General features: G+C 41.5%; 2 protein-coding genes and 1 pseudogene across 2 annotated transcripts; all 3 read left to right on the top strand.

Moving 5' to 3' along the window:
• The first annotated feature begins 1,236 nt into the window (after window positions 1-1,236).
• On the top strand, window positions 1,237-2,616 carry LOC116224390 (patched domain-containing protein 3-like). Its single transcript, XM_031583854.2, has one exon. It carries the CDS (start codon window positions 1,550-1,552, stop codon window positions 2,306-2,308), a length of 759 nt encoding a protein of 252 aa, XP_031439714.1. The 5' UTR covers window positions 1,237-1,549; the 3' UTR covers window positions 2,309-2,616.
• A 51-nt stretch (window positions 2,617-2,667) lies between these two features.
• LOC105910880 (patched domain-containing protein 3-like) lies at window positions 2,668-5,986 on the top strand. The gene is made up of 3 exons (XM_031583853.2): window positions 2,668-3,447; window positions 3,715-3,860; window positions 4,022-5,986. The coding sequence occupies exons 1-3, from the start codon at window positions 3,218-3,220 to the stop codon at window positions 5,821-5,823; spliced, it is 2,178 nt and encodes a 725-aa protein (XP_031439713.1). The 5' UTR covers window positions 2,668-3,217; the 3' UTR covers window positions 5,824-5,986.
• Window positions 5,987-9,578: 3,592 nt separating this feature from the next.
• Window positions 9,579-19,947, top strand: LOC105907121 (annotated as a pseudogene).
• Window positions 19,948-20,003: the final 56 nt, after the last annotated feature.

The raw sequence follows: 20,003 nt of genomic DNA, 5'->3' as shown, positions 1-20,003 counted from the left end.
TATTAGGAAGGTCATGGATCGGTGGTTTAAGACAATGAAAAGAACAATGAAAAGAAAATTAAATGAGAATGCCTCTGACACAGACAAGGAGAAGGGTCACTCCCGCCCCGGAGCTGCATTCAAGCAGCGTTTTTTTCTCCCGCTGCAGAGACAGCAAGATGATAACTGTATTCTGTGTTGTGTGATGTTGGATAATGACAACTCATAATTAAGAAAAGTTTACTACTAGGATGGCTATATTAATGCCAGTCAGCTAGCCTACGGTTGGTAGTGAATTTCTGCGGTTGCTTGGTCGGTATGCGCATCGTTGTGTTTATTGGTGTTTAGTGATACATTGGCGTGTCTGAGTGTGTTATGGGAGTATGAGGCTGTGAGCAAACTATAGTTTGTAACTTAACCAAGTCAGGCATGGGGCAGGGTTACAGATGCTTTGCCTAGCGCATTGTCATATCTATAACTAGCCTACCGATAAAAAAGGAGTGCCCACCCGCGAAAATGCGGCGGGTGTTGCGGCTGTCTCCAGCCAGTTATGCGTTGTTGTATCTATGGTTGGGCAGTTTATATTGGCATAATCTCCTCTGCACCTGTCTCAAGGTCATAAGCACCACCAACTGAGCAGGCATTGCCTGCTACACATTGGTGTGTGTGTGTGTGTGTGTGTTTCCAGACTCTAGAAACAGATTGGAGATGTTCTGTATCACAAATCATCCTGCAATTGTACACACAGACATGACCAAACAGAGACACAAATGACGTGCATAAAACCAACAAAGACGTGCCTCATCCATGGGTCTAACGGTGCAAACCCATGACAGCGACGCGATACGCTTCCATCACTTTGAGTGGGCGTGTTGTAGCGTGTGGAAATAGCATTTTCAAACTGTCAGAGACGACACCAAACATTCTGATTGGCCGCTGCGGAAAAAATCGCTCCTCATTTGCATAGGATTCAACATTTTCCAACTTTTATCGGTCGCGTCGCCCAAAAAGGTGGTCTACGTCACAATGGATTGGCTCCCGTTGAAATGCATGGGATTAGAATATCGCGTCGCTCGTAACGGTGTCATGGGTTTCCACCGTAAGGTGAAAAATACAAACTGTGCCAAATCCTCTTCAACACAAAAAGGTTTTGCAAGCTTTTAAAACTCAGGATCTATTCAAAATAATCATCTCTGATAGATACATAACGTCTTTTAAGGTCTTAATGTTTTGTGTGCATTTTCAGAAAATTGTTGGATTCTTTGGTTGATAATTGTTAGTTATAGGTAGTTAGTTATTCATTAAATTAACCTCTCACAGTGACATCATGTCCCCCGTTTTCTGTGGTATGCCGACTACAAGGAAGCACTGAGATATCTAAGGTAGCTGTACCGGTCCCACAAGGGCACAAATCCCCCTCTCATTTGTCATTAAGGAAGTGCCATCTGTTTATGTGTCAACTATTCATCACGGGTTAATTTACTCCGACATGCCCTTGTCATAACTGGAGAGCTGGAAAGAAGTCGAAGAGCTCAGAACTTTGCCTAGGTTGAAAATATAGATTCTAGAAATGCGTGCATGCAACACAAACTGCGTTGAAAAGCCTATATCAATAGGCTTTCAGAAACTTGGTCTTTTCGTGGGAAAACATCCGTGGGTGTTTTTAGTTTTACCTTTGATGTTATCCGGGGGTCTCGGAGGGGGGTTTTACTTTCTCGCGGACAGTGAAGCAAACGATATCGAAGACCAGTTCACACCAGTAAACGGTCAGGCGAAGACAGAGAGAGAATATGTCAAAACTTATTTTCCTCACAGTGACGAATTCTCTCAGTTGAGGCTGTACACAGAAGGGACTTACGCGTCCCTGATCGTGCAAAGTTCTTCGAACAAAGACCTTCTCTCAAAAGACCTGTTTCGAAATGTAATCGATTTGGACCACAAAGTACGAAACATAACGTCAAAATTAAGAGGAATCTATGCAGATCTCTGTGCGAATACAAAGGGAAAGTGCGCTTCAAATGCAGTTTTAGACATTGCATCCAAAGCTGACAACACATCTATTGAATACCCATTTCATCGCGGCGAGTTTTTAGGATCAACAATTGGCGGTGTGACCCTGAAACCAAACAGCAAAGCAATACAAAGTGCAGTGGCAGTTCGGCTTTTCTATTTTTTAAAAGATGCCAAAACTAAGAGGGACAGAAGCGAGAACGATGCATGGCTGCAGGCTTTTATAAAGACATTTTCAGAAGAGATCCAAGTCGACATGGTAAGTATGTGTCATTCCCTTGTGCTATTAAAGGTAACCCTTTCCATTAAAAATATTTAGCGTTACACAGGTGTAATTCTGAGGGCAGAAATTTGAAAAAGATTCCAGTGTGTTGTAGATCTTCCTCTTATGATAGAAGTGTACGCCTTTCACATTTATTTACATGGATTGAAAGGAGGAAATCCTTAAAAGTCAATTGGAACTCTTTTCCCAAGTTACCTAAATTCTGATCACATGTACAAAATCACATAAAATGAGCAAGATGGTCACCTCAGGATAGTCCCGTAAGGTTAGGTTTCATAGAGAGAAGCTAAGCAGTCAGATACTTCAAAGATGCTTTCTTTAAGCTGCAAATCAGTTTCCATGTCTATGAACAGATAACAACTGATTAGTGATTTCCAATTTCACCTGTGCTACAAAAAGCTAATGCAGTTTCAGTTGGTGTAAATGCAATTTCAGTTTAATCTTGAATTAAAAATCTTGCAAATATTCAGCTTCAACAAATAGTTTATCATAATTAGTCACTATCAATACAATGCGCATTGTCATTTTAATTCACCTGTTTTTTACCCAGGTGTCAGTTCGTCTGTTTTGTTATTTATCACAGTATGTTATTTTTCCTCACAGGCTGTCACACAATAGGTCTTACACGTCGTTGATCTTCCTAAATTCTTCGAACAAAGACCTTCTCTCAAAAGAACTGTTTCGAAAAGTACCACGATTTGGACCATAAAGTAGGCTACGAAACATAACGACAGAATTAGGCACATAGATCTCTGTGCGAATAAAAAGGGAGAGTGCGCTTCAAGTGCATTTATCCAGAGCTGTTACAACATCTATTGATTACCCATTTCATCACGGCGAGTTTTTAGGATCAACAATTGGCGAAACTGTGAAACCGAACAGCAAGCAATACAAAGTGCAGTGGCAGTTCAGATTTTCTATTATTTAAAAGATACCAAAACTGAGATGAACAGAAGCGAGAATTGTGTGTGGCTTCAGGCTTTTATACAGACATTGTTTTATTCCCTTGTGCTATTAAAGGTAACCCGTTTAATCTGTTTATTTCAGATATCTGTATCTTATTTCACTTCAATTTCAAGACAAGAAGAATTTCAGAGGAATTCAAAGACAGTTATTCCGTTATTCTCCATTACGTACTTTCTGGCCATTAACATTGCAGTTAATTCATGTCTCAGGTAGGTTTACAGCAATGCTGGATGTGAAAACACATCCATCAGTCACACACCATTAAAATGTGCCATGATCTAAGCCTACTCGTTGTTGGAGATGCATAGCTTAATAGAGTAGATAGGTCACCTTCATCCCAATATGTTTTTTGTAGCTCCAAATCCATGCAAAGATGTTAGAACACACTTTAGACTGCTATATGGCATGAGGAGGCTATGTGTATCTCAGAGATGGTGACATGGCCCTTGGCTGGTGTACTGGGTTCTCTCTTTCAGGTGGGACTGTGTGAGAAACAAAGTGTGGGTGGCCTTGGCTGGTGTTCTCTCTACAGGCCTTGCTGTGCTTACCAGTTTTGGATTGCTTCTCTTCTGTGGGATGCCATTTTCAATCCCTGTTGCCAGTGCCCCTTTTCTCATTCTCGGTAAAACAGCAATTTTGTCATCACCTTTGTTATTCAATACATTCATTATGTTTGTTTTCCCAACATAAAGCATTTCCCATTCATCACGCCCAGTGGTTAATATGGCATTATTAGCTAATAAATACAGTTGTATGATCTTTTTAAATACCGATTGTCCCCAGGTATTGGTGTGGATGACATGTTCATCATGATCTCATGCTGGCAGAGGACGAGGGTTCATGACAAGGTAGAAGATCGCATGGCAGAGACGTACAAGGAGGCAGCTGTCTCCATCACCATCACCACTCTGACTGATGCCCTGGCCTTCTACATTGGCCTCTTGACGCCTTTTCGCTCTGTACAGTCCTTCTGCATGTACACCGGAACAGCCATCCTCTTCTGCTACATCTACAACATCACGTTCTTCGGTGCCTGTCTGGCGCTGAATGGACGACGAGAGAGAAGCAACAGACACTGGCTGACATGCAGGAAGGTTGAAACTCCAAATGAAGACAAGAAGAGCAATGCCTGCTCAGTTGGTGGTACTTATGACCTTGAGACAGGTGCAGAGGAGATTATGCCAATCAATGTCTTCTTTAAAAAGTATTATGGACCATTCTTGACTACTATATGGACCAAGGTGTTTGTGGTTTTTCTCTATGTAGGGTATCTGGCTGGTAGTATTTATGGCTGTTTTCAAATGGAAGAGGGCATAGATTTGAAAAATCTAGCACCTGATGATTCGTATGTCGCTAGCTATTATGACAATGAAGACAGATATTTCTCATCTTACGGCCCCTTTGTCATGTTAGTTATTAAAGATGAAAACTTCCAGTATTGGGAGACAAGTGCTCGTGAAAACCTTAACGTGTGCCTGAAAGAATTTGAATCATCTGACTTTGTTGCCAAAAACATGACTATATCTTGGCTTGATTCTTATGAGCGATATGGAGCTTCTACTGGTTTAGATATTTCAGATAAAAATGTATTCATAAGAAACTTGACCACATTTCTTAATATTAGAGGTTTCTATCCGGATGTTAATATTTCTAGTGGCAAAATACTGGCCTCTCGATTATTCATCCCCAGTATTAACATCACCACTGCAATTGATGAAAAGAACATGTTGAACTTTTTCAGAGACACAGCTTCCACTTGTGGGCAAAACATAGATCTGTTAGTCTACCACCCTGCCTTCATTTACTTTGATCAGTATGCAGTCATTGTTAGAAATACTATCCAAAATATTGTAGTAGCTACTGCGGTGATGCTTGTAATTTCTCTTCTGTTGATTCCACATCCTCTCTGTTCTCTATGGGTGACCTTTGCCATTGCCTCTGTAATAGTGGGTGTAGCTGGTTTCATGGCTTTGTGGGATGTTAATCTAGACTCCATCTCTATGATCAACCTGGTAATCTGCATAGGCTTTTCTGTGGATTTCTCTGCACACATTTCCTATGCTTTTGTGTCAAGCAGCGAAAAAACACCCAATGGGAAAGCCATAGACGCTCTCTACAACCTTGGGTATCCAATTATACAAGGAGCTGTCTCTACTGTTGCTGGTGTTGTTGTCCTCTCAGCAGCAAAGAGCTACATATTCAGAACATTCTTTAAGATCATGTTTCTAGTCATCTTGTTTGGGGCCGTCCACGGCCTTGTGTTTATCCCAGTGTTTCTAACATTCTTTGGAGTTTGTGGCATTAGCAGTGGTGTTGAAGATGAAAAGCCTTCAAGGACACATGTTGATACCCCTGGGGTCCAGCCAATGACTATTAGCAACACTACACAACAGCCAGGGCAAAGGCCAGGGCACTCCCAAATAATGAACAGCACGTCCTTTAATAGAAGGCTGCCATGTCGACCTGCAAGCATTCAAACATCTGCACATTTTTCCTCCCATAATTATCCTGACTTTCCGGGTCATTCAGCTGGCATTAATTCCACACAAAACTCTGACTACAGTAAAGATCCTGACTGTCCTTAAGTTGTAGTTACTTTTATACAGTGCAAATATATTTTTGTATCTTTATAAATTGCCTACTTGACTACATAAAGACTTTAGACAGCTTCTTATTGGGAGGAACTGGAACTGTGTGTACATTAATGTACTGATTTGATATACACAGCATAATGTAATAATCAGCTTCAGTCACTTTTTTGTATGTAACATTCTGTTTGTGAGAGCAATGTATCATAAATACTGTCATTTGACCTTCATCATTTCCTCATTATGTTATTTCTGATGCTTCAGCATGTTTGTGTTGCTATGTCACCCCACTGTCAACCAACACTCTGCTTGTAAGAGTAATTTTATGTATGCATTTTTTGTTGTCCAACTGAAAGCAAATGCAGTAAAAGTTTTGTCATTCAGATCATCACATGGTTTCTGGTGTTGTGTACCGAGGCTGAAATCCAAAACCTTTGTCCAAACAATATGCAAATAATTCCAAATTCAGCATCACAAACACAAATGTCTCCAATTTACAGTAATTACTGAAGAAAAACTATCCCCACAGACAGTTTTCAAACTAATCCAAAACCATTTTTTAGATGTGCCGTCACTACACATGAGTATGTGCTCTGACTGCCATACCAACAAGCCAGGCTCTTTGGCGTTGTGGTCAGAATGCATGTTTGGCACCTTGTTGACCCGGATTCAAGTCTTGGTGGGGTGACTACGCTCTCCCTTTGCTACAGGGAGTATAAAATGCTCCTGAATATTCTGCTTCCATGACTATCTGTTTCTAACCCATTCTGTGGTTAAAGAATTAGCCCCACGTATGTGATGAGTGCCCCACGCCCTAGTTCCTGTGTAGAGAAGCAGGGTCATTAGTCATCATGAAGGGGCCAGTGTGTGAGGGTATTTTCTTCCCTTTTGTCAAGTCAGGTTCAGCCAGGATACACTAAGAGACTACGTTAAATGGTCAAATACGTAGTTTTTTTTTTTGTCGTAAAACAAATACTTTCTGTCTGTATGAGATATACTGACATTAGATATCTACAGTAACGTCCATGGAGAATCATTTATATTGTGCTTATACATTCTTATACTCAGGATGAGGGTCAGATTTTGGGTGTCAATTTGGTGCATTTGGAATATTATATCATTTTCCATAGAAGGTCAAATTAAATTATGGATTAATTATGTTTAACGGATGTTAATTTACTCTCCAGTATATACAGTGTATACAGTAAATCACATTATGAACGTTGTTAAAATAAATGCATATGCATAGCCAGCTAACGGAGATAAAGGGCCTGGGCATGTTCCTTGTGTGGTGGAACAGAAAGGCAAACTGACCTGTGAAAGACAGTTACTAGTTGTAGGTGAAACTGGGGTTGTTATATCAGTTTAATTAAATCAGTCACATAAAATGTAATAATTTTAGTATTTAAAGTTTTATAATTAAATTACTATTAATGGGAAACTCTAGTTGTACCACTATGCTACAGTCTTAGTATGGTATCACAATACTAGCGTATTACAATTTCATTACAAAGTCTATTACACTTCATGAAACAACCAGATAAGTGAAGGCAATCGAAGTGCTTGGTTGGCGGAAAATGGAAGCAAGATAGTCAACGGTCAAAGGCCGTGAAGACTGTGAATTACAGATTGCGCATTTAAATCATAAATGAAATAAAACAACAATACTTTCTCACAAATATTAAACCCACCTATAAGACTAATTTCTGCCCAGATGTCAGCCTTACTTGGATCACTCTTGATTAACGATCAACGGTGTTTTTGCTGCCTTCTATTGAGTAATGTGGAACGTAGGTTCGAGGAAGTGTCCGTGTCCTTCTCAGCTCGTCAGCTGAAACTGGGGACAACCTGGTGGTCGTCCGATGGGTCTCGAAGGATGTAGAAGTTCTTTGTGTCGACGTAGAGAAACGAAAAGGGAGCCTGTCACCTTCTCTTACTCAGAAACTGCTGGGCTGCAGTATAATTCTACCGGTATAAACTTAGGTTGCAACTAAACGAGTCCAAGTAGATTCTGAACTTTGGCCAAATGTTCGATACGAGTCGTGGCTGCATTGTCCTTTGTTCTTGTTCTGCAGTGAGGGTATCTCTTTTATGAATGGAGTTCACTGTTGTAAACCCACCGCCAGAGAGAAGTTCGATTTCGCCACTGCTTTTAAAGGGCAAAAATGCGTCACTTTTACAACTTTATTGCAACCAATGCTGTCCCAATGAAATGTAGATAAGAAGTTAAGGTGATAAGATAATTGTGGGTAATGTAGTCTATGGTGGAACTACACCTACATAGTGATAATGGCACATATTGGCTGTTCCACATTAATCAAAATGTTGAGTATCATACCTTATTGAAATCGATGTATTTTGGATACAAATGATAGCCTGGAGATGATAGCCTACCTTATTCTTCAGAAACATGGAAGTGCATAAAACAAATATAACCATAAAATAGTCTTTATCAGTAAGGAAGTGCCATAAAATCTGTTTATGTGTCAACCATTAATGTCTGTTTTAATAAGCCAGATATTTCTTTGTAAAAATAAATAGTTTCTTTGAACTGCAAAGCAACCATTTTTTTTAAATTCTTTACAGAATGGGTTTTGACATGAATAAGTAATAGCCTACGTTATTCTTTAGAAACATGGAAGTGCATTAAGAAAAATAAAATTATAAAATAGTCTTTGCCAGTAAGGAAGTGCCATTAAATCTGTTTATGTGTCAACCATCCATTGAGCCAGAAATTCTGTCAGTCATCCAGGAACCAGGAAGCACAGGCTCTAGGGTAAAGAGTGGGCAGACAAGGAACAAGACACACACAAAAAAACATCATGACAGGATACAGGGAAAACATTGACTAAGATCTGGAGGTACTGGGCAGGATAGTGACAGCTTCTGGGCACTGCTGTTTTCAATTAAATATATAACTGGACAAGGTAAGTGTCAAGAAGTGTCCAGGGAGTGTTTGCAATAGGTTCAGCAACCTGTCAGTCATCCAGGAACCAGGGAGCACAGGCTCTAGGGTAAAGAGTGGGCAAACAAGGAACAAGACAAACACAAAAAACACGACATGACATGACCGGATACAGGGAAAAAATTGACTAAGATCTGGAGGTAACACTACAAAGAATGACATTTTTACCTTATTTCATTACCGTATCCCCCATATATCTCCCATTCCTCTGAGTCGGCAGTGGAACATAGTATTTGACCTTAATATGTTTTGATCTATAACAAGTAGCAAAAGTCAAGGGTGGTGGTCTTATTAATCAACTTTAAATAAGTTTTCCAGCTCCAGTTCCTACGTTGATGATAATGGACAAATGCTAACTTAATCTTGCTAACTAATCTAAAATCATGTATTCACAGATGTAGAAATGAACAGCAGTTTATTCCAGGTGAAACAATCCTTTGGTCTGCTAAACACACTGCAGTGAATCCCCTTATTGGGCATGAGCAAGATAGTCACCTCCGGATAGTCCCCTGTTAGGTTAGGTTTAATAGAGAGAAGCTAAGCAGAAGCAAGCCAGTCAGATGCTTCAAAGTTTAGATCAAACTATCACACAGAGATAGCTCGCCCTCCATTACCGAAGGAAGATGACAAGACATAAGCATCAGATCTCTTTGTCCGTAAAGATGAGAAGAAAGGATGCAGAAAAATGTTCAATCAACATACCATAAATCAAGCCATTACCAATAAAGAACATGTGTAAAGGTAATCATAGTATTAATGCTACCATACCAACTACCATAGAGAATATTTACAGCAATAATGTAGTCTATATCACTGCACCTTGAGAGCTACGTTGCATAAAACACCATCCAAAATGAGTGATGGAGGTTCTGAATTCTCCTCCAGTGTCTTATGCAGTACAGACTTCTAACGCAAGGGGGACTTGTGCCCTTGTGTTGAATGAAATATCTGAATTCTGGGTGTTTAAACTCTCCTCCTTCCCTACACAGTACTACCAATTGCTATCGTCCTTGTAGACACTTTAAACACTAACTACGAAAACACACGCCTCCTTTGTTATAAAAAGAGACATCAGATACTCATCAGATACGTTCGATAGCCTCGTTTGAATGGTGGGTGAATCACTGACCTGTTTTAGCATCTAAACGTCAAATTTTTCTGATGACCTTTTCCTAGTAAGAACAGGCGCCTCTGTTTGACAGTCGCAAACCATCTGAACTACGGATTGCGGCATGGATGACGAGACTGCTGAAATTGCCGTTGTTGGCATTGGCTGCAATTATCCGGGAGGTGAGTCTATTATTGCTGTGGTATTTAAGCATGTTTACAGTTATGATGTAAGGGCAAATGTTACACCCAGGACGCTGCGCTCGTCTAGTGAGCGTCGTTTGGCACTGCCGTCTGTGCAAGCACGGCAATCCAGACTATTCTCATTTGTAGTTCCACGTTGGTGGAACGAACTGCCTAGTACTACCAGAGCAGGGGCGTCCCTCTCTACCTTCAAGAAGCTTTTGAAGACCCAACTCTTCAGAGAGCACCTCCCTTCCTAAACTGGCATTATGACTAGTCCTTAACTTGCACTTCAGCAGTTACATTCCTGCACTTCTTTTTCTTTCTATGTCGTTTTTCTATTTCTTATGTAAAGTAGTATTTATTGTTACACCAGGTTTTTATTGCTCTTAGCTTGACTGTTCTCTCCCTTGTATGTCGCTTTGGACAAAAGCGTCTGCTAAATGACTAAATGTAAATGTAAAAGAGAGAAAAGAAAATGAGATGGTTGATTTATCACTGCGTCTACACAACATCCCAAAATGAATTGAACTTGCTATGTGTAAATCAACTAAATTATATTTTCCACCCTATCATACATAAACGTTAAGGAGAGGGATTGGACCACTTCTGGGATGTACTTCGGAATGCGAAGAACTGTACGGTTGAGATTCCAAATGAGAGGTTTGACTGCTCCTACTGGTGTGACCAAGATGATAACAAACCTGGGAAATCTCGCACCTCTAAAGCTGCACTCATTCATGGGTAATTTAACACTTCATTGGTGATCTAGCACTTTATGGCTACTATAACATTTTACAGACTGATTTTATGAACCCCTATCTATCTATCTATCTATCTCTCTATCTCTTTCTCTATCTATCTATCTATCTATCTATCTATCTATCTATCTATCTATCTATCTATCTATCTGTCTCATGGATCCAGCCTAGACAAGTCTAAAACATATTTAAACTGCTGTACTATATGAATTTACATAATCTAAACATTAAAAGCATTCTTGCTTTTGTTTCTAGGTTTAATGAGTTTGACCACAAATTCTTTGGCATCACCGATGCTGAGACAGACCAGATGGATCCTCAGCACAAGCTGCTGCTGCAGTGTTCCTACAGAGCTCTGGAGAATGCTGGGATACCCATGGAGAAGGCCAGTGGCACCAGAACAGGAGTGTTCTTGGGTAAGGTGCACTTTGATCAGTGCTTAGGACTATTTAATTTATTTTTTTATCTCAGGTGTTTGATGGTCAGATCTTTGATAAGTACACGTTGTCAAGTAACCAGGCATATGTAAGGTTGGCCAGGGCTTCATACTTCAAAATTATTTTCCACAAGTATTGCACCACGGTAGTGTATGATATGATGTGGACACCATATTACAATATCTATAGTGCCCCCAATGTGCTCACAATGATAAACACATGTCACAAGTGAATTTGTAGTTTCTTCTAAAACATATGAAATCCCTGATGGTATGTTTTCCGTAGAATTTATTTTGTGTTTTCTCACAACATGGTCATATTCCCACAAAATACATAAATGAAGGTAAAGTAGTAGAGATTGCAAAAGTACAGGATCACAGAAATAAAGATAATTTTCCAGACAATGAAAGCATAAAGCATACAGTGGCAAATGTCTGATGCCCTATTGTCTAGTGACCTATTACCTATGTTTTACAGAGGTGGAAGACAGTGGTGATAATAATTTGACTTATGATTTACTTTGAATGACTGATTGATAGCACTGATTTTTAAATCAAGGAAAAAAGGCTTTGCATGGGTTTGAAAGGTGTTTTGGTGAAGTAGATCTGTTTCCTGGCCTGGGAATGCTAACATGCCCACAGGTTGGGATGGACTTGTTTTTAAGCATTGCTCACATTCACTGTCATGTTTAAGGTCATGTCACTGCCACTGAGTGTGTTTGCATCATTAAGTAATCTGATAGAAACACAGACCGTGATAGCCACTTCACAGCCTGCTAGCCACGATTTTCTTTCGTACAAATTCTTGTAAAATCCTCGGGTGTAGGATCCCCCCACCCTCTTTGTAGAAACCTGTTGAATGGATACATATGGCCTAGGAGGTCCTAATTGTTTTGTTGTCAATTTATCTTGATACGTATGCCAACTAAAAGGAGTTTCTTTCAAAGAGAGAATGGAGTTGTAACACTGAACGTTAGCCATCTTAACAGAATGTAACTTGATCGAAGGAGTATGATGTACTTATACGCAGTTACGTATGACAAAAGCACGTTGGGGAGAGCTCTCCCGGAACCCATGTAAATTGCATTGAAAGCCATGTTATGTGAAAACAAATTTTTTTTTACATGAGAGTGTATGAGAGACGTCTTGGGCGATTTTCAACCTGGCTGAAATTGCCCCAAAAGTGGTGGGACCATTCGAATTACGTCTTAACCCTGATTGGACAATGACATTCAGAGGCAGATCAGATGGTCTACAGCACTCATAACCACTGTAGCAGTGGTAGAATCGGACAGAATTGGCAGTGCGCCGCCCAAATCGGCCTTAAGGACAAACCGCCCCTGCTGAAATCACAATGTGGACGTGTGTGTTCAGATTGAGATAAAAGGGAGTTAGAGAGAGAGAGAGAGAGAGAGAGAGAGAGAGAGATGGTGCATGCACGATCTATATATCAGATTAGCAACAAGACAAAAAAAAATAATGAACGGTCAAAGACCGAATTCAATGTGATTTACAGTGTGCACATCTAACACATTATTTAAAATGACAACACTTTTCTCACTTAAACTAAACACACCTCTAAGACTAACTCTGCCCAGATGCCAGTCTTTCTTAAGATCGCTCTTGCTTGGCAACTGATGGTGCGTTCTTGATGCCCGATGGACAGCGCAGGGCACAGATCCAGTGGAGAAAGATTGCGACAGCTCGTCAGGTCTTAAACCACCTTTAGAGAGAACGACTTTTGTTTTCGCCGATGGTTTTAAAGGCGAGAACGCGTAACCATTTACAGTACTGCTATATTCAATACTGTTGCGGAAAGGTGAGAAGGTGTGGGGGTTGAGCAGAGAATTATGGGTATTGTGGTCTTCAGTGAGGCGGGCCCTACACTATACACCTAACAATCGCGCCCTCCACACATAGAGGGAGCAAAAAAAAGAAAACATAGTTATATCCTAATGAAATATGCTAAATACATATGCTTGAAATATAACACAGTAATCAAATATAATTTCAGAATATCCTCTATCCATAATTTACCTTATGTTTGTCATGCCATATCCTTGAAACATTTCTGAAAATGATTTTTTTTCATGTAGGTGTACTTCTTAATTCTCTGATAGGTCCATTGTTGTGGATTGTTTTTCTTTGTTTATTTTATATTAGGTTTGATGAACCGAGACTATGAGCTGTCCAGGGTGAATGACAGCCCAAAAATCATCAACCACAGCACTAGCACTGGATCAGCTATGAGCATCGCTGCTAATCGGATCTCCTACGCCTTCAACTTTACTGGACCCTCCCTGTCCATTGACTGTGCCTGCTCCTCATCTCTTGTTGCTCTTCACATTGCATGCCAGGCCATAAAACAAGGTTTATTACCCCTCATGTATTACCCTAGTGTGAAGAGTATGACTCAGGAGACTCTCAAGTCTATAAAACTTTACTTTACATCTATGAGATTTTACATGTGAAAGTGTTGAAAACTCACTGATCTGATTTGTGTTTAATGTGGCAGGTGACTGTGAGATGGCCCTGTGTTGTGGTGTGAACTGCATCATTGATCCAAGAGTCTTTGTGGCCCTCAGCAAAGCCAAGATGATATCACCCGATGGCACCAGTAAACCATTCACTAGCAGGGCAGATGGCTACGGCAGAGGGGAGGGCTGTGGAGTTGTCCTGCTGAAGCCATTGAAAAAGGTACCTTTGGAGGTTAAATAATATTGGAGTTGGGGTCAGCTTTAAACTAGCTGCATTTTGAAAACACATCTGTATTTCTTTAAGGCTCTTAAAGACGCTGATCATGTTTGGGGCATAATCAGGAAGACTGCAGTAAACCAAGATGGTCGCACTGTAACTCCGATCACCAAGCCGTCCATGGTTCAGCAGAAAGAGCTTCTCAGCAGGATCTACTCCACAGAGAGTGACCTGACGAGTGTCCAGTACATAGAGGCTCATGGGACTGGAACACCAGTAGGTGACCCAATAGAGGCAAGCAGCATCTCTAACGTTATTGCCAAAGCCAGACCCCCAGGATCAGAGACTCTTATTATAGGCTCTGTGAAAAGTAACATTGGACACACTGAATCAGCAGCTGGTGTAGCAGGATTGATTAAGGTGCTCCTTATGATGAAACATGAGACGATTGTTCCATCAGTGTTCTACTCAGAAGACAACACTAGCATAGATGCAAAAGCTCTGAATCTCAGAATACCAACTAGGGTAGAGAAATGGAAAAGCACTTATCCAGATGGAAGAGTGGCAGGAATCAATAACTTTGGTTTTGGTGGGACCAATGCCCATGCAATTGTCCAGCAGCACAAACAGCCACAAATACTAAAAGCTTCAGTTAGCAAAAATCATCAGTTTTTTGTGCTCTCTGCAGCCTCTGAAAAATCACTTACCATGACAATTGAAGACACAGCAGATAAACTTGAGAAAGAGATCATGGCTGATCTCCAAGCTATAGCGTACACATCAGCATGCAGGAGAACTCACTTAAAGCACAGATACAGAATGGCCTTACACTCCACCACAATAACAGACTTGACAGACCAGCTTAGATCTGCTCTCAACAAAAAGATAGTCCGGTCAAAAGCAGACCCCAAATTAGTGTTTGTATTCTGTGGCAATGGTGTAACTTACAGAGGCAATGTGCAGGCAGCTCCTCAGAGAAGAGGCCTATTTTCCAACAGAAGTAAAAGGAGATTGAAACTCTTTTCCAAAGGCTACGAAGGTTAAGCATCATACGAACAGCTAGGAGGGCAGAGACAGATTAGAAATGATGATTCTCAAAGCCTGAGTCATCCCAAGCCCACTGCTCTTTGGGCTATCCAAGTTGCTATTGCTTACTCTCCTGAAACACTGGGTGTCAGACAGAATGCCCTGTCCTTTGGGGCATTCTGTTGAGAGGTTGCTGCTAGCTCAATTGCTCTGGCCTGTTGTGCGTCTTGAGGATGCAGTGAAAGTCATCCGATTAACCGCAGTGCTTACCAAAGCAAGGGTCACAGGAGGGAAAATGCCTGGTTGTCAGCAACATGGCAAGTGTCCAGAGGTCTTAAATCTTCTGCCCGCTTACTCAGGAAAGGTTTGTCTGGCAGCATACAACAGTCCTCAGTCTTGTACAGCATCAGGGGATGCAGAGGCCATTGTCAAACTACACCAAAATATAAGCAGCAGTGACAAATCCCAAAATACTTTTCTTCGCATTTTGGATGTTCCTGCTGCCTACCATAGTCACATGATGGACTCCATTCTATCGGAGGTTAGGGATCGTATAGGAATCATGCAAGAACATGCCAAGGAGACAGAACTCTTCTCAACAGTGACAGGAAATGCCGTGTCCCCTACAGATTTTGTCAGTGGCGAGTACTGGGCCCAGAACATCCGTGAGCCTGTATTGTTTGAACAAGCTGTGAGAGCAGCAGCCAAAGACCGAAAGAATGTGGTCTTTGTAGAGATCGGCCCAAGACCAGCTTTGCAGAGGAACATCATAGAGACTCTGGGTAAAGATGTTACAGTTCTCTCCTCTGTGCAGCCAGAAAAAGATCACGAGGCAATGCTCATGACAGTAGGAACATTGTTTGACACTGGGTTTAATGTAGACTGGGACCAATTTTACAAAGGCTTTAGGGCCCTACCAACACCATTTCCAAGATATCAGTTTGACAATGTTAAAAAAGATGTAATTATTGAGTCAGCACACAACACCAACACTAACAGCCATCCTGTGATATCCAAGTCTAGGACAGATGGTAATACCTTCACTTGTGATCTGACATCTGACTCACTGTCGTATTTGTATGAACACAAAAATAATGGAGTTGCAATCATTCCAGGGGCCTTTTATGTTGAGCTGGGCCTTGCTGCATATATGGAATGCCAAACCCAAGGTCCCACTCAACACGCTGCAGCTCAGTATCAATTTCAGAGTCCTTTTATTTTCAGCCAGAACGCCCCTGACATGAAAGCACAGCTTGAACCAGCAGATAATCTGACCAATTTCAAAATATTCTCCCAGTCGGCCACCTATGCCTCTGGCACAGTGGAGCACAGGCAAGGGAGGGTTGTTGAGGAGCAGAGAATAGCACTGGACAGCATCCGCCAGAGATGTCAGTCAGTTGTAAATGCTGATGAGTTCTACAAGTCTCTCTGTCTAGGGGGGTTTGAGTATGGTACAGTGTTCAGGAACAAAGGAGATGTGTACTATGGAGAGGACCTCAGGGAAGCTTATTCTGTTGTAACTGTACCTGAGGAGCTGTTCCTCAGCTACACATTACCACATTCATCCCGTTGTGTTAGACTATTTGATGCAGCTGGTGCCTGTCACAGTCCATGATTTCTTGCCCGGCCCGGGTTTCCCTCAAGAATAGGGACGTAACAGTCATGCAGCCTCTGCAGAACGAAATGGTAGTCTATTTGAGAGCAGTGACTGTGGGAGCAGATGATTTTGAAATCTGTGGGTGTTTCACAGACAAAGAGGGTGCAGTTTTGATTGAACTGAAGCATCTGATGGTCAGGTTCCTTGGAAGTCGCTCTCGAGTTGTGGATGAGTACTTCTACCATAACAACTGTTTGTTGCCAATAAAGTCTGAAGCAGTGAAGGCCATTTTTGTTCCCCAGAGCATTGGTCTTTGCTGACCAGTTAGGGGTCTCTGAAGCATTGAAAAAGCACTTTGAGCCCAGCCTCCAGGGTTTTTACCCTACAAAGTGCCAATGTATGTTGAATCATGGATTCCCCAGCATGCTCTCAGGGCTGAAAGATCCTGATGTGAGGAACAGATCCTTCAATCAGAGGTTTGTGTTCATGTGGGTCATGGTGACATAACCAACCGAGAAGCTGATTACAATCCTAGAGAACATTGCCGGTTGCTGTGAGAATTCTCCGGCAGATAGTTTGTCTATCTGAAGGATATTAATTTCTCACACTCCATCAGAGTGGTGACTTATCAGTCTACTGGAGACAGAATAGATCCACATAAGTCCAGGGTTGTGCTTTCTGGCATGACACGAGCATGTGCAGCGAGATCTCAAACCTCTCCTTTCAGCTGATTGACATTAGCTCTGTGTCATCTGAAGACATCGGGGCCCTTTCGCAGGTCTGACCTCCTACCCCCTGCAGCAAATACCCAGAACTGGTGGTGAAAGATGGGCAAGTTCTCCAGCCACAAAATTACTCATACCTCTACACCAGCCTTACATAGTTCCTGAGAGTAAGGATCACTGTTCACAGGCAGAATGCTTTTCTTTGCAGACGGCTGACCCTTATAAAATGACCAGATTGTCAGCCATTCCATTTGAGAAAGAGGCTGGTCAGATTGATGAGCAAAATGTTGAGGTTGAACTCAATGAAATATGTGTGCATTCCTCAGACTACTTCCAGTCAGTGCCTCTGACTTCAATTTTGGCCAGACAATATACTGGAATAAACACACATCTCAGAACCACAAAGCTCCTGGCTCTTGATTTCAGTGGCACAGTCACAGCTGTGGGGAAGAGTGTGAGCAAACTGAGAGTGGGAGACCACATTGCAGCCTGCTACCCCATAGCAGCAGCTTCAAAAGTGTTATTCCAGCAGAGGTTTGCTACAAACAAAGAAACTTCCCGTCTTCAAAGAAGCTCCATGCCTGTCACATTTTGCTCTTGCATGGAGGTCTTGCATCATGCATTGTCAAAGCCAAAACAACACGGCCATTTGGGCATTATCACCTCTGCCCCTGACTCTAATCTTGTGAGGATCCTGATGCTCACAGCAAAAAAGACAAGGTGGAATGTCACAGTAGGAGCTGATCCTAGCTCCCGTTTTGACAAAGTTGATGCATTTGTTCTACTTCCTCCATTTCATGAATCTATGGTTGAAAAAGTGGGGAAATGTCCACTAATACAGAAACCATTATCATTTGTGACATGTACACAAACACCTTATTCACTCAAAGGGCTTGCAGAGGTGAACATATGCGGATCATCTCCATGTCCAGCATTTTTGCAAAAGTTGTCCCTGCGAATGCACAAGCCACATATCTACCGGTGGCTCAGATTAATGCCAGTTGGACAAGAAGTCACTGGCTTTTAAGAAGTCCACTTTTCAAATCCTTCCCATCGAGGATTTAGAATCTTACTTCAGTTGTAAGACACTTGCCGGTGCTGATGCTGAAAAAACAGCACTGATCTGTCTGATATCCCTTTGCTGCCCAAACCCAAGCAGCTATTCCACAAGAAGGCAGTGTAACATTGTGACCGGTGGACTGTCTGGGCTGGGCCTTTGAAACGGTGAAGTTCATTGCCCAGAGAGGTGGAGGACACATTGTTATCTTCTCCAGGAGCAGTCCTTCCCCCACAGGTCCTGGATGACATAAGCAATGTCCAGAACCAATGGTCTGCCGTCATTACTAGCCTTAAATGTGACGTGTCCAATTCTGCAAATGTCCAGCAAGCAGTCACTCAGGTTGGTCAGAGTTTTCCCACTTGTCCAATCAGAGGAGTATTCCACAGTGCAGTTGTGCTTCACGATGGGCTTCTTGAAGGCCTCAATAAGTCCCTCTATGAGAAAGTCATGTGTCCAAAAGTGAATGGTGTGTTGAATCTGCACCATGCCACCCGGCACTGTGAGCTAGAATATTTTGTCTGCTACTCCTCTATCGCTTCATTCCTGGGAAATGCCTCTCAGACAAACTATGCCTCTGCAAATGCATTTTTGGATGCATTTTGTCAGTACCGCAGGAACCTTGGACTTCCTGGCCAGTCCATCAACTGGGGGGCCCTGAACCTTGGTCTTCTGCTGAACAAAGAGCAACTTCAGAAGTTTCTTGAGGCACAGGGGTTGATGGTTTTGGACGTCTCTGAAATTCATGAGAGCCTTGAGCAATGCCTCCTGTTAAACAAACCACAACAGGCAGCGTGTAAATTCAACTTCACAAGCATTCGGTTCCATGTTCGCTCTCAAAACACCTTCTTCTACATGCGCTTGAGAGCAATAGTGGAGGACAGTCTCCGGGGAGCCAAAATGTCTGATCATGTATCAGCCCAAAAAACCTCAGTGTCTTCACCAAGTGAATATGTCCGGTCTGTGCTCAGTGAAACCATCAGTGTTGAGTATGATGAGCTAGATGAGGAAACATCCCTCTCGACTCTTGGTGTTCACTCCATGTTAGCTATGACTCTCCAGAATCAGATCTTCCAGGAAAGAGGTGTAAATATCCCTCTTGTTAAATTATTGGATCCTAACAGTACAGTTGGTACTCTGGCAACAATACTGAGGGAGCATTCTAATGATGATTATGAACATGAGAATGAGAAGGTTGTCTTTGACACTGCACTTTAAACTAATGCGTAGAAAAACACGTCTGAATAAATTCATATTTTGTGTTAAACTGAAATTGAAATTGCAATAGTGACAGTACATATTACAAAAATGTAAGGACGTGATAATATCATGTAATCAGGTAAAAATAACAAAACTGCATTTTGCATTGCTATTGTAAGATTATATAATTACAGTGTAATGATTGTATTCATGAGTCTGTACATGTTAAAACATGTAGTGGTTTTGCTTTTAATTCTGTTTGTAATATTGTGTAATCAGGTAAGATTAGCAAAATACCATAGTTTCATAATGTATATTTTTATTGTTCTTGATGTTATGAAGCTCCTTGGTGTAATTTTTATTCTGTGGTGTTGGAAAATTCATCTACACAATAAAACTTTGTGGACATAAGGGTGGCTGTCATTT

This window comes from Clupea harengus, chromosome 17 (assembly GCF_900700415.2).
Source record: "Clupea harengus chromosome 17, Ch_v2.0.2, whole genome shotgun sequence".
Classification (NCBI taxonomy): domain Eukaryota; kingdom Metazoa; phylum Chordata; class Actinopteri; order Clupeiformes; family Clupeidae; genus Clupea; species Clupea harengus.
Note: the sequence above shows the minus strand (reverse complement) of the source record. Positions and strands in the feature narration are given on the sequence as shown.

What these genes read in the sequence shown, in the direction of transcription:
- LOC116224390 (XM_031583854.2), top strand. Translation starts at nt 1,550, where the DNA reads ATGCGTGCATGCAACACAAACTGCGTTGAAAAGCCTATATCAATAGGC.
- LOC105910880 (XM_031583853.2), top strand. Translation starts at nt 3,218, where the DNA reads ATGAACAGAAGCGAGAATTGTGTGTGGCTTCAGGCTTTTATACAGACA. An exon ending in GCAGTTAATTCATGTCTCAG is followed by an intron (nt 3,448 to 3,714) that starts GTAGGTTTACAG and finishes TCTCTCTTTCAG; the next exon opens with GTGGGACTGTGTGAGAAACA. An exon ending in TGCCCCTTTTCTCATTCTCG is followed by an intron (nt 3,861 to 4,021) that starts GTAAAACAGCAA and finishes GATTGTCCCCAG; the next exon opens with GTATTGGTGTGGATGACATG.